This window comes from Anabrus simplex, chromosome 2, assembly GCF_040414725.1.
Source record: "Anabrus simplex isolate iqAnaSimp1 chromosome 2, ASM4041472v1, whole genome shotgun sequence".
Lineage (NCBI taxonomy): Eukaryota > Metazoa > Arthropoda > Insecta > Orthoptera > Tettigoniidae > Anabrus > Anabrus simplex.
In genome coordinates, this window is record NC_090266.1 from 647,382,303 (window position 1) to 647,396,198 (window position 13,896).

Here is a 13,896-nt window from a genome sequence, read left to right on the forward strand (position 1 = left end):
ACAGAGGCAGACACAGACACAGACACAGTACAGTACATAAGAGTGATTTATTTTTTAATAAAAGGGTTTATTTTGTTACATTAATATCATTAATAATTAATGAATTCTTACCACCAGAAACATAACAAAATGATCTTATTCATACGTAATTATGTCGTAGCCTGTCTGGCTCCATGGCTAAATGGTTAGCTTGTTGGCCTTTGGTCACAGGAGTCCCGGGTTCAATTCCGACAGGGTCGGGAATTTTAACCATAATTCGTTAATTTCGCTGGCACAGGGGCAGGGTGGGCGTGTCGTCATCATCATCATTTCATCCTCATCACGACAGGCAGGTCGCCCACGGGAGCCAAATCAAAAGATCTGCATCTGGCGAGCCGACCTTGTCCTCGGACACTCCCGGCACTAAAAGCCATTTCCATGCCGTAGCCTCTGTTGTGTAGTGTTTAAGCATGATTAGCTGCCACCCCCGGAGACCCGCGTTCGATTCCTGGCTCTGGCATGAAATTTGAAAAGTGGTACGAAGGCTGGAACGGGGTCCACTCAGCCTCGGGAGGTCAACTGAGTAGAGGACGGTTCGATTCCCTCCTCAGCCCACCTCGAAGTGGTTTTCCGTGGTGTCCCACTTCTCCTCCAGACAGATGCCGGGATGGTACCTAACTTAAAGCCACGGCCACTTCCTTCACTCTTCCTTGTCTATCCGTCCCCCCACAAGGCCCCTGTTCAGCATAGCACGTGAGGCCGTCTGGGCGAGATTCTGATCCTCCTGCCCAGTTGTTTCCCCCGACCCAAAGACTCACGCTCCAGGACAGTGCCCTTGAGGCGGTAGAGGTGGGCTCCCTTGCTGAGTCCGAGGGAAAACCAACCCTGGAGGGTAAACAGATTACGAAAGAAAGAAAAATTATGTCGTAAATTGTATGAAACTATTTTTTTCCTGTGCAATGCATTATGTATAGATGAATATTACTTTCGTTGTCGTATCTCAATTCTCAATTACAAACTAGCTGGATGAAATTTCACTATCGACAAACATAACACTGAATGTTTCTCCCTTAATAATAAGACCACACAGGCCTACATATCGAATTTGAGTTTACTACACACATTGCACACCTTCTCCCAGGGCAATATTCGACTGGCCAGGCAGCATAGTTGGTCAGGCGTTCGCCTCCCGTGCTCATACTTGTGTACATTTCTTCTTTTACCGAACGAGGTAGCCTTACGGTTAGGGTCGCGCAGCTGTAAGCTTGCATTTAGGAGATAGTGAATTCGAACCCCACTGTCGGCAGCCCTGAATATGATTTCCGTGCTCTCCCATTTTCACACCAGGAAAATGCTGGGGCTGTACCTTAATTAATGCCACGACCGCTTCCTTCCGAATCCTAGCGCTTTCCTATCTCATCGTCGCCATAAAACTTATCTGTGTCGGTGCGATGTAAATCAAATTGTAAATTTAAAACATTCAAAATATTCTTCTCCTTCTAATTTTTAAAGCAAAACAGCCTAGTAGTAACTAAAATCTATGCTACACAGTCGGCGTGCGGAATCATGTGCCAGCACAGTTGATGGCCGTTTAAGAAGCTTAAATGCAAAAACCCTCTTATCGGTAGATTTACATATTCATTTACGAAGCAATTTTCAGGACGAAATTTCAGCATATCATAAGACCAATAGAAGCTGAAAGGACGTCTGATAAACAGCATTACAATATGGTAATATCAGATGGATAGTCAAGCATTTTGTATTGTTCCACTGTATCGGTCTATTTTAAAATCAGGTTTGCAATATTATGTTATTGACAATCATATGATAAGCCACAGAACCTACAGAGTTACGTGGGGACCGAACCACTAGGAAATAACTTTAAAAAAAATTCCATTATACATTGGCAGGGATTTGAATTGAGGCAGTTTCGGCGAGAAGCTATTGAAGATGTCGCTCAACTATCACGCTCCTAAGCTCACTTTCCGGTAGTTTTCTTCGTTAGTCGAGTTCCAACCATGGGCGCCCAAAAGGAGGGGCAAGGGGGGGGGGTGATGTTCAATTGTTTAATATCATACCAGATTACTTCATAAACTGAACTTACTGACAGTCATCTAGCATCTGTTATAACCGGAAATTTCTGTAAACAATTTAATGTTGCTGACGTTATATTGGTTCCAACAATATGCTAAGGGAGTGTTAATGATTGCGAATCCTTTCGAAAATCATTTGTCTGGCAGGAAGTATCATTTAAGCATTCTGCTGATCCGTAAACGATCAATACGTACATAACGCGTTTCTAATTTTGTCGGCCTTGAACCACCGACCTCTAATTCATAAAGTATTCTTCAGTATATTTTAATTTCGGAAAACTCTCCTTGCTGTAATAATGATGTAATCGAGTGTTACTTTAACCAATCAGCCGGCATTAGGAACAGAATCACATGTTTCAATTTCTCGCGGTTATTGCTTAGTCACTATAGAGCCGTCCAGATCGGTCACGTTATTGTCAACTGACTGATTAAAGTTCAACTTCATTATATAATTTCCATATTCGAGATATTTTATCGAATTTAAAGTGGGTCTGTTGTTAGAAGCTCAAAGAGACTGATTTCGAGAGGGTATTAGCTCTTTGTATTCCGTGTTTAGTGTCTCAGCTTCAATGTAAGGTACCTACAAAGAGTTCCAAAATGTCCGGAATTTCTTCCCACAGGAGTTTCTTTACGTGCCTATAAATCTCTCGACACGAGGCTGACGTCTTGCATATTCAAATACAACCGGACTGAGGAAGAACAGAGATCGAACCCGCCAACACATATGAGACAGAAACCGTTCACTCGTATGTGTGAACTGATAGAGAAAACTTTCTTCACGTAATCCTGTTTCTCTTTTGGTACATAATCCCACACACCTATGAATAAACTCAAACGGAAAACAGGGGCCGATGACCTCGATATCTGACCCATTAAATAACAGCAAAGTATCATCATCATCATCATCAAACGGGACATCACGAGGCTCAAAAATTTCTCTTCTCGTAATGGCGCCAGCGTGACTGAAAATGGTGGAGTGACTATAATGTCTGACAACGACATAATATCACTGTGGCGTGAAGAAAATGTACACTGTACTTATATGTAATTCTGTTCTTAATGCCGGCTGATTGGTTAAAGTAAAATTCCATTAAATCATTATCACAGCAAGGAGATTTTTCCGAAATTAAGATACTGTATACTGAAGAATACACTGTCAAGAAGAAACGTCAATGCAACATATTTTATGAATACGTCCAGTAGAACTTTCAGGATCCTTCAGTTTCTCCTTACAATCGTACCGTCACCTTAGTAACTCTGAGGTTTCTAGCCGGTTGCCGGTTGCGTGTATTCAGCGCTAAGCGTGCACCTCTTGTTCCCAAGAGTGTAAGTGAATAATAATGTTATTGGCTTTACGTCCCACTAACTACTTTTACGGTTTTCGGAGACGCCGAGTTGCCGGGATTTTGTCCCGCAGGAGTTCTTTTACGTGCCAGTAAATCTACCGAAACGAGGCTAAAGTACCGGTATTTGAGCACCCTCAAATACCACCGGACTGAGCCAGGATCGAATTTGCCAAGTTGGAGTCAGAAGGCCAGCGCCTCAACGTCTGAGCCACTAGCCCGGCGGGACTGCAATTTTGAATTTTAATAATAATGTTATTGGCTTTACGTCCCACTAATTACTTTACGGTTTTCGGAAACGCCGAGGTGCCGGAATTTAGTCCCGCAGGAGATCTTTTACGTGACAGTAAATTTACCGACACGAGGCTGACGTATTTGAGCACCTTCCTATACCACCGGACTGAGTTTGAATCATGGCACAGAGGATGTGTATGTATGTATGTATGTATGTATGTATGTATGTATGTATGTATGTATGTATGTATGTATGTATGTATGTTTAGTACTAAGCCCTAAGGCAGGTTGGATCCTCAACAGATGCACCAACAACTATCAACAACTATCGCTAAAGAGTCGTACTAGGAAAATGAGGAGTGAATTACTGTACTTTTCCGTTACTTTTCTCACTGAGCCAAAAGGTGTTATTACACATTAATCTGCCAAGTTCACTGAAACGCACACACCAAACAATCCTACGAGCAGCACTTTCACGCCATTCATCACAGGAACTGAATATATAAGGAATGGTGCTACTAGCGTTGCTCGTAGCTCAGTCACTTTCATATTTTCAAAGCCGACTTTCATATTTTCAAAGCCGAGGACAAGACTAAGATGAATGAAAGTTTTAAATAAATGGTTATAGCCCATACCGGAAGACATAGTGCATTGTAAAGAGTATATTCCACCAGAAATGGATCTAGGCTAACTGAGGGTTCTTCTTAAATGTCAAACAACCTCTTTCAGAGCAAAGTTCCCCTCCCTACACCAAAATCATTAGTACACAAGGGTATCAACATCATCCTCATCATTCATCATCAGCAGCAGCTTTTTAATCAAATCATTGATTCCTTGGAGTAATGGTTATACGCGATTTCTTTTTAGGGACATGCTACATCCAACAATTGTGTCTGAAGTCTGTAGCCTATAACCATCTGCCGAAAAAAATCTCCTGAAAATTTTGAGTGACTTAACATTTCATTCCAAATACATCTTCCGCACCACTTCAATGGTAAATATGCCGGGCTGAATGGCTCAAACGGTTGAAGAGCTGACTTTCTGAGCCCAAGTTGGCAGGCTCTATCCTGGTTCAGTCCTGTGATATTTCAAGGTAATCAAATACGCCATCATCGCGTCGGTAGATTTACCATTATGAAAAAGAACTCTTGTGGAGCTAAATTCCGGGACCTCAGCGTATACGAAAACCATAAAAGTAGTTTTATTTTTATTAATTTCGTATGGCTATTTCCAGCCGGGTGCAGCCCTTGTAAGGCAGACCCTACGATGAGGGTGGGCGGCATCCACCATGTGTAGGTAACTGCGTATTATTGTGGTGGAGGGTAGTGTTATGTGTGGTGTGTGAGTTGCAGGGATTGGAATTAACCAATGAAGGTTAAAATCCCCGACCCGGCCGGGAATCGAACCCGGGACCCTCTGAACCGAAGGCCAGTACGCTGACCATTCAGCCAACGAGTCGGACATAAAAGTAGTTAGTTAGTGGGACGTAAAACATTACGAAAAAAGGCTAATTGTGCTCAATTTCATCATTTTCTTTAAATCCTATTGTCATGACCACCTGTGGGTGGAGGAGGGGTGGTAGAATAATATCCACGGTATCCCCTACCTGTCGTAAGAGGCGACTAAAACGGGCCCCATGGGCTCTTAACTTCGGAGCGTGGCTTGGCGACTATGGGGCCCTCAGATGAGTTATGGCATTGCTTCCACTTACTTGTGTCAGGCTCCTCAATTTCATCTATCCTATCCGACCTCCCTTGGTCAACTCTTGTTCTTTTCCTACACCGACGGTATTATGTGAGGCCAAGGGAGGTTTTCATGTTCACGCCCTTCATGGCCTTTGTCTATCTTTGGCCGATACCTTCATTTTTCGATGTGTCGGACCACTTCCATTTTGTTTCCCCTCTGATTAGTGTTAATTGAGGATGGTTTCGTAGTATTACTTTCTTTTACAACAATAATCCCCACCACTATCACCTATTGCCGTGTGCCATGATAATATTATTTATTGTTTATATAAAAAACGTAACGTTTTTCCGAATGGTCAGAAAACAGTCCTTCACAAGTACTCGTCATTAGTAGATATTATGTTTACAACATTCTGAGATGGCGTTTAGAAAATAATTCATTCTTAGGTACAGTATACACTTCATTAGGTTATCTTCTCCCTCCATTTAATATTCATGACAGTAAAGCTGTTTTCAACTACAGAATCAGTTAGGACCGCGCAAAATTAATTCAAAATTGAAGTATGCACCTATTTCATAGTGTTTGTCCACTCACTCTCCAAGAGTGCAGTATGTCTTAGTCCTGGGATCTCTTTAATTTTTTCTCTAAATGTTATGAATGACGTTCCCAAAGCAAAAAAAAAAAAAAAAAGTTTAAGACCCTGTATTTGAGGATGAGCATTCCAAACTCCTGGCTTTAAACACACTTGTGTATTAAACGTGTAACGAAAAAGAGATAGGGCCAGGGACCAAACTTATATTAGGCTGCAGGTTCGAATCCAGACTCCTAGAGTATGGATATGTATTTGTATACTTAATATGATATATAGGTATTTGTTTCTAGTGATAGTGAAATAGGCATATGATACTCTGATACTGCTAAGTGAAACATAAACGAGAGAGGTAAAACAAATTATTCCTCCGAATACAAAAACACTTGTTTGATGGTAAAGGTAAAAATGATTAATCTTCAGACTTTTCATTTCCTCTAAGCGTATGCCACGATGTACAGATTTAAAGTTCCGAGGCACTTTTACCTTTCATAGAGCAACAAATATATTTTAACCGACAACATATTTCACATTCCACACAAATCAGATGTTGTTCATCTCTTTTTTCTTTTTTCTTCTTTTTTTTTTTTTGGCATAACTGGTACAGGCAAAACCACACTATCGCGTCTAACTTACACAATCCTAATATGTACATAAAATTTAGTCAGGTAAATGTGATTCCGTCATAATTATCGATACCAAAAACCGATGGGCAAGATATATTTTAGAAGCCGTTACACTATGATTCAGTAGGGCCTATACAAATCTATAATCTAAGGTCCTTTCGTAAGAAATTCTGGGGAAATATTGTTTTAGGGCTGGTTTAGAACGAATTCTATCTTTCATTTCGATATTTAATTGCCCTTCGACGATCGCACATAACCTAGAGGGTAGTGAATAATCACAGGTTACAATCGTACAATAATTTCATTTCTAACTTACCGGCCCAGCCACCCATTTCTTTCAAGTTAGCATTAAGACCAAATGCAGGTGCAATCCACTTGAAATACAGGAGATTTATCACGGACTTTACGATGTGCAAGCCGATCAATGAGACACATATTATCCCTACTTTATCCATTATTGATTTTCAAGTCTACTAAGAATACCACAACAGCAAGAAACTAAGACCTAATATTAACGCGGTTAACACATCGCACCATGACAACTCACGCAAACATACTACAGCGACTAAAGTGTGACTTTCACTCGTCACTAAAGAGTTAGAAATCGGGGTGCTTTAGAAGTCCACGCATGCGCCATCGCTATGTTTACCTTACGCCTGACACAAGGCCTACATTTTAACTTGACCGTGATAGACCGGCGAGATGAGAAGTGAATTCAGGAGCAACTAAGCCCTCAGGCTGTAAGGATGTAGGCTATCGGCACCGTTCCAAGACGGGGGCTTTCACCTCTGGAACAGCTGTCTTCAAGGTTACTACTACCGCTTTATTCACCGACAGCATGCAAGAAAGATGAAGCGAGAAACGGAAGTTCTCCCTTACGACGACAATTTACGTAAACCGAATGATATAGAATGATATCCCTCGAATAATTTCATTCATAATAATTCCAAAAGTAGCATAGAGATCGAAAATACATTGCTATGAACATATTCCAATCGCAGGTACCTTTTTATTTCCTACGAACGTTCGTTTCTTCTTTTCTTCCTATGAGTTTTCATTCGGGTGACTGTGTGTTCGAATCCTACTGTCGGTAGCCCTGAAGATGGTTTTCCGTGGTTTTCCATTTTCGCATATGGCAAATGCCGGGGCTGTACCTCGGTTAAAGCCACAACCGCTTCCATCCCAATCCTATCACTTCCCTACGTCGCTTAAAACCTTTGATGTGCCAGTGCGACGATAAAAACACAAGTAAAAAAACCGTATTTTCTTCCTTCCATAAAATACTCTAAAAAATTATACCATCCATTTGTAACTCTTGAACTGATCTGCTCTATATCGCATATTTTTAAGAATATTGTCAATCAATCAATCAATCAATCAATCAATCAATCAATCAATCAATCAATCAATCAATCAATCAATCAATCAATCAATCAATCAATCAATCAATCAATCAATCAATCAATCAATCAATCAATCAATCAATCAATCAATCAATCAATCAATCAATCAATCAATCAATCAATCAATAATTGATCTGCATTTAGGGTTGTGGCCCAGATGGCAGATTCCCTATCAATTGTTTATCTAGTTTTTTCTTAAAATATGTCAAAGAACTTGGAAATTTTATGAACATTGCCCTTGATAAATTATTCCAGTCCCTAATTGAATCGGTTATTTTTGAAACCTCATAAGTCACGAAATGTAAACTTGTGGGAAAACAGAAAAAACTTACTGGTTAATAAACGAGAAACTATTTGTAAACGTATTTGTCTCTGAGGATTAATACTTAGGCTATAGAAAGACATCATGGAAGTAGGATATGAAGTTTATTTCTTTATTAACGTTGCCTATAGATCAGTTTAAAACTCTCTGACTTACGGGATTTTAAAACCAAATGAACAACACTGTATTACTGACTTAGAGAAAAACCAAAATTTATACTCATATGATTTACTGATGTGTATGTCTGCTTCATTCATGCATAAAAAGCTATAAACATTTACAGTACCAATAAATTCCGCCCAAATTATACAAGAACATAATTATATAATATTATAAATATCTTAATACATAATGATACATGGATCATGCTTCTTTAGTGAAAATGTAAAAATTCCCCGTTTACTCCTTGTTAGTGGTGCTCCAGTTACATACACTATTCCACAAGACAAGTTAGAACGGTTGGAGAAGTTATTTTCAGTTAAATTATGCGTCGTTAGTAAGCAAATATTAGGTTAAATATCAAACTACCTGCAAGGTACATTAGTATTTCGTGGATACACTTCTTTGTTATTGTAGCCTACATATGAAGTTTGTTTCCCTCTTGCTGTTTGTATTTTGTTACACGTAAGTTATATACTGTAAATACATAATTCTAATACTTTTTTTTCTTTTTGACATTAACATCGTTATCGTCTGAAGAAGACATGCGTGTACAACAATCGGAAACGCTTCTGTAATATTAGTAACATTAGTGAAATTCTAGCAGTAAAACACTGTTACCTTGAGAAATCCCGCAAGTTAGTGACTTACGGACTTTTAAATGAAAATCCACACAGCGGCGAGGATAGGAAATGTGCCGGCTGCCGAAGCCTGTCGCACTCCTGTGGGGCAATGATAAATGACTGATAGATGAGATGAAATATTAATGGAGAGTGTTGCTGGAATGAAATTTGACAGGGAAAACCGGAGTACTTGGAGAAAAGCCTGTCCCGCCTCCGGGATTTGAAACACGATATCCAGCGGTGAGAGGCCGGCGCGCTGCCGCCTGAGCCACCGAAGCTCTTCACGGAGTTTTAAAACCAAACCAAATATTGATGATCCTTTCACGGCCATTGTGTACAGCTGACTCACGGGGGTTCTCCACAAAATGATGTATCTACCCTTCAACATTCATTTTGTCACATAAAACGAAATCGTAAAAAAATGTGACTTATAGGGTTTTAAAATTAACTGATTCTATTCCTATAAATGAATATTTGCCCCAATTTGTCCTCTTGAATTCCAACCTTATCTTCATATCTTCTTTCGTACCTTTAAAAGCTCCACTCGAGTTTATTCGTCTACTAATGCCATTCCACGCATTCTCTCCACTGACAGTATGGAACATAGGCTTAGTCCAGCAGATCGTCTCCTTACTGCCAAGTCTTCCCAGCCCAAAGTTCGTAACAATACTCTTGTGTCGGATATTACCCAGAACAAACCGTGCTGCTTTCCTTTGGATCTTTTCCAGTTCACATATCAAGTCATTTTGGTGTGGGTCCCATCCACTGGAACCATACTCTTAATTGCGGTCCGACCAGATACTTATATGCTCCCTTCTTTACATCCTTACTGCAATTCCTAAATCCCCTCATAACTATATGAAGAGATATGTAACCTTTAGTTAAGATCTCATTAATGTGATTACCCCATGTCCTTATATTAACACCTAGACACTTACAGTGTTCCCCATGAGGCACTATCACCCCATCAACACAGTAATTATGACTGAGAGGACTTGTCCTCTTGGTAAAACTTGCAACCTGACTTAATCGTGTTTACCATCACCTGCTGTCTGTCACACAACACTGTCGAGGACTTTCTGCAGTCGCTCAGAACCCTGTACTCTACACAGTGTAAGATAATCAGCAAAAAGCCTTATCTGCGATTCCACGTCTTTACTCATATCATTTATATATAAGAAAACATGAAGGACCGAGCGAGTTGGCCGTGTGAGTTTGAATGGGTTCGAGCCCCACTGTCGGCAGCCATGAAGATGGTTTTCCGTGTTTTCCCATTTTCACACCAGGCAAATTCTGAGGCTGTACATTAATTAAAGTCACGGCCGCTTCCTTCCCATCGTCGCCCAAACCACGCAACCACTCGCTCGGTATGTCAAACTGACTGGCCTGTAATTATCCGCTTTTTCCTTCGTACACTGGAGTTACAATTGCAACTCTCCATTCATGTGATATAGCTCCTTCATGCAAACAGCAATCAAATAAATATTTCAGATAAGGCACTATATCCCAACCCAGTGCAGACATATTATGAATCTCAGCTGTTTGTGTCTTTTTGTAAATATATGTATTGTCATAGGTAAATTTCAGTACTTCACTTCCTCAACCTGGACCTGGACTGAGTACTTCTAAACCAAACCAAACACCATGGCACTATAGCTCTGACGGGCCTTGGCCTACCAAGCAACCCCTGCTCAGCCCGAAGGCCTGCAGATTACGAAGTAACGCATACTCTCGGCCGTTATTCTTGGTTTTCTAGACCGGGGTTGGGCCTCGAACCAGGTAAAAATCGAACCCGGGCCCTCCGGGTGAGAGGCAGGCACGCTACCCCTAGACCGCGGGGCAGGCTACAACTTAGTACTTCTGCCTTAGAATTCATGACTGCCAATATGTTTGCCATCACGTTATTCTTAGCTGACTGTTTCGCTAAATTCATTCGTTGTAAGTTCCTTCAGTATCTCCTTACTACCACGACCATTCCTAAATATATTTATTTCTAACTGCACCTCCTTCGTAATCTCTTTATTTTTCTGTTGTAATATTGTGGGTTTTTTCATCCTTTACCGCATTTAGAGGTATATACCTGTTTTTACACCCCCCTCACCCAATAACTGCTATAATTTATTATTATCCACTGATCAGAATGCTTCCTGACATTCGCATTACCTTCCCAGTTAACATTTGGTCAATTGAGATCACATCAACATCCAAAGTTGAACTGGGTTGCTCACACTGAGTTTGTTTCAAGTAAACTATCAACAGAAGTGTATCTCTTCAGGGCCATCAGCGATAAATTCCCCAGTAAATATATTTTAAATGCTTATGTCGCATTTTTTCACAGTACTCTTTCATCATCATCATCATCATCATCTGTTTACCCTCCAGGTTCGGTTTTTCCCTCGGACTTAGCGAGGGATCCCACCTCTAATGCCGCAAGGGCAGTGTCCTGGAGCTTCAGACTCTTGGTCGGGGGATACAACTGGGGAGTATGACCAGTACCTCGCCCAGGCGGCCTCACCTGCTATGCTGAACAGGGGCCCTGTGGAGGGATGGGAAGATTGGAGGGGATAGGCAAGGAAGAGGGAAGGAAGCGGCCGTGGCCTTAAGTTAGGTACCATCCCGGCATTCGCCTGGAGGAGAAGTGGGAAACCACGGAAAACCACTTCGAGGATGGCTGAGGTGGGAATCGAACCCACCTCTACTCAGTTGACCTCCCGAGGCTGAGTGGACCCCGTTCCAGCCCTCGTACCACTTTTCAAATTTCGTGGCAGAGCCGGGAATCGAACCCGGGCCTCCGGGGGTGGCAGCTAATCACGCTAACCACTACACCACAGAGGCGGACCAGTACTCTTTAATATGAATTTTTTAATCTGTTTACCCTCCATGATCGATTTTTCCCTCGGACTCAGCGAGGGATCCCACCTCTACCACCACAAGGGCAGTGTCCTGGAGCTTCAGACTATGGGTCGGGGGATACAACTGGGGAGGATGGCCAGTACCTCGCCCAGGCGGTCTCATCTGCTATGCTGAACAGTTAATACGTATCAGTGACTGCCCACTGCAGGCCTCCTTTTGTTAAGCTGTCTGTCGTGACTGTCCTGAACACATACAGTATATTTAACATAAGAAGTTACCAATGGAGAATCTGATAAAATTAAACCCAGAAGTAATATTCATATAATATAGCGTAATACTAAGTCAGTTAACCAAGTCGATATACCTCGTTACAGGCTGCAAAAGGCAGGTTCAAGCCATTTTATTGTTCAATTTAAAATGTTTAATCAATTGCCATCAGATCTAAGGGAAAGGTAATAATAATAATGTTATTTGCTTTACGTCCCACTAACTACTTTTTTTAAGGTCTTCGGAGACGCCGAGGTGCCGGAATTTAGTCCCGCAGGAGTTCTTTTACGTGCCAGTAAATCTACCGACACGGGGCTGTCGTATTTGAGCACCTTCAAATACCACCGGACTGAGCCAGGATCGAACCTGCCAAGTTGGGGTTAGAAGGCCAGCGCCTTAACCGTCTGAGCCACTCAGCCCGTCTAAGGGAAAGGTAAAATCAAAATGCAACCTTTTTACTCAGTGCTTGCATACTTTCAAATCATTAAGTTTGTTATATTACTCTGAGTTTGTGCATGTGCAGTCGTTCAAAGCGCATGGTAATTTATAAGTTCCTGACAGATACACATTTCTCAGAAACAACTGAACCTCTAGAATCCAGATAATACGTCCGTTGTGGGTATCCACAGATTTTATATCTACGTGAGAGATGAATTATATTTTGATAACAATTAAAATTTAGTCCGATAAAATATTACATGCGAGAAACATACAGTATTATGCGCTCATTCTCGTTTTTAAGCGACTATACATTTTTGACTTTACTTTGTTTAACAATTTATATTGTATGTAACAAACTTATGACAATCCTAATATCAATACACTCCCCAGAGATAGTGAATTAGAGTTTGAAATTGTAGAAGCCAGTTAAATTGGGCGCTGACAGCACCCATATTGGGCGCAATTTCCCGTTGTTTTTCTGCCATTAAATTACTCGCTCCAGGTGAATTCTGGGATGGTAACACAACACACTTCAAGCCCTTGATATATGCAGTGTGGGTTTCCGGGCCTATCATGGAGCGAAAGTCAATGCACTCGTCAATTCACCTATCTGTGTCGGTGCAACATGAATAAAAACACTTCTACGCTTTCATTATAGGCCTATGCGTTCTAGTGGCACCTGACCTTGCCGTAACTATGTATGAGTCAAAATTATACCACCTCAGTGCCCATTATGACTATTAAATAAATTGTAGACCTGTTAATCTGTTTATCAGAAGCCCGGACCACATATTCTCACCTCAATTTAGTTAGTTCAACGGCCTTTCGTCAGAGGAAATCAAAATCACAATTCAAGCATATTTCTAGCTAAATGTGCTTACTGGTGTAATCTACGGGTTGCTGGAATTCGCTGTTCTAATATTCTCCTGTCAGCGTTTCGAGCATTTGCTGCGGGAGTTCTTCCTTTGCTGAGTTGTCGTATATTCAAGAATTGGAGCGGTAAGGTAACTTCCACGTGTCTGGCAACGACAACGAAGTCCAGCCAGTACAAGTTGAACTTTTAAAATGTAAAGTCAGACTGCTATGGTTAGGATACTACGTAATATTGTAAAACTGTAGGTCCTGTGCCTTATGATGGTAACTACGTCAGCCTCGTGCCGGCAGTTGTAACGTATGTAAAAGAACTACTACGGGTCAACGTTCCGGCTCCTCTGTGTCTGCGAAAACCGCAATTGCATTTAATGAGATGTAAAACAACTTCTTCTCCTCCTCCTCCTT

At 41.2% G+C, this 13,896-nt stretch overlaps 1 protein-coding gene across 1 annotated transcript in view; it reads right to left on the bottom strand.

Moving 5' to 3' along the window:
• The window catches only part of spidey (hydroxysteroid 17-beta dehydrogenase 12 spidey), a 98,287-nt gene extending 91,153 nt beyond the window's left edge, over positions 1-7,134 (bottom strand). Inside the window, exon 1 of the mRNA XM_067141118.2 lies at positions 6,867-7,134. Within this exon, the coding sequence (XP_066997219.1) occupies positions 6,867-7,005 (139 nt within the window). The 5' untranslated portion in view covers positions 7,006-7,134. The remainder of the gene's footprint in view (positions 1-6,866) is intronic.
• Between the last annotated feature and the right edge of the window lie 6,762 nt (positions 7,135-13,896).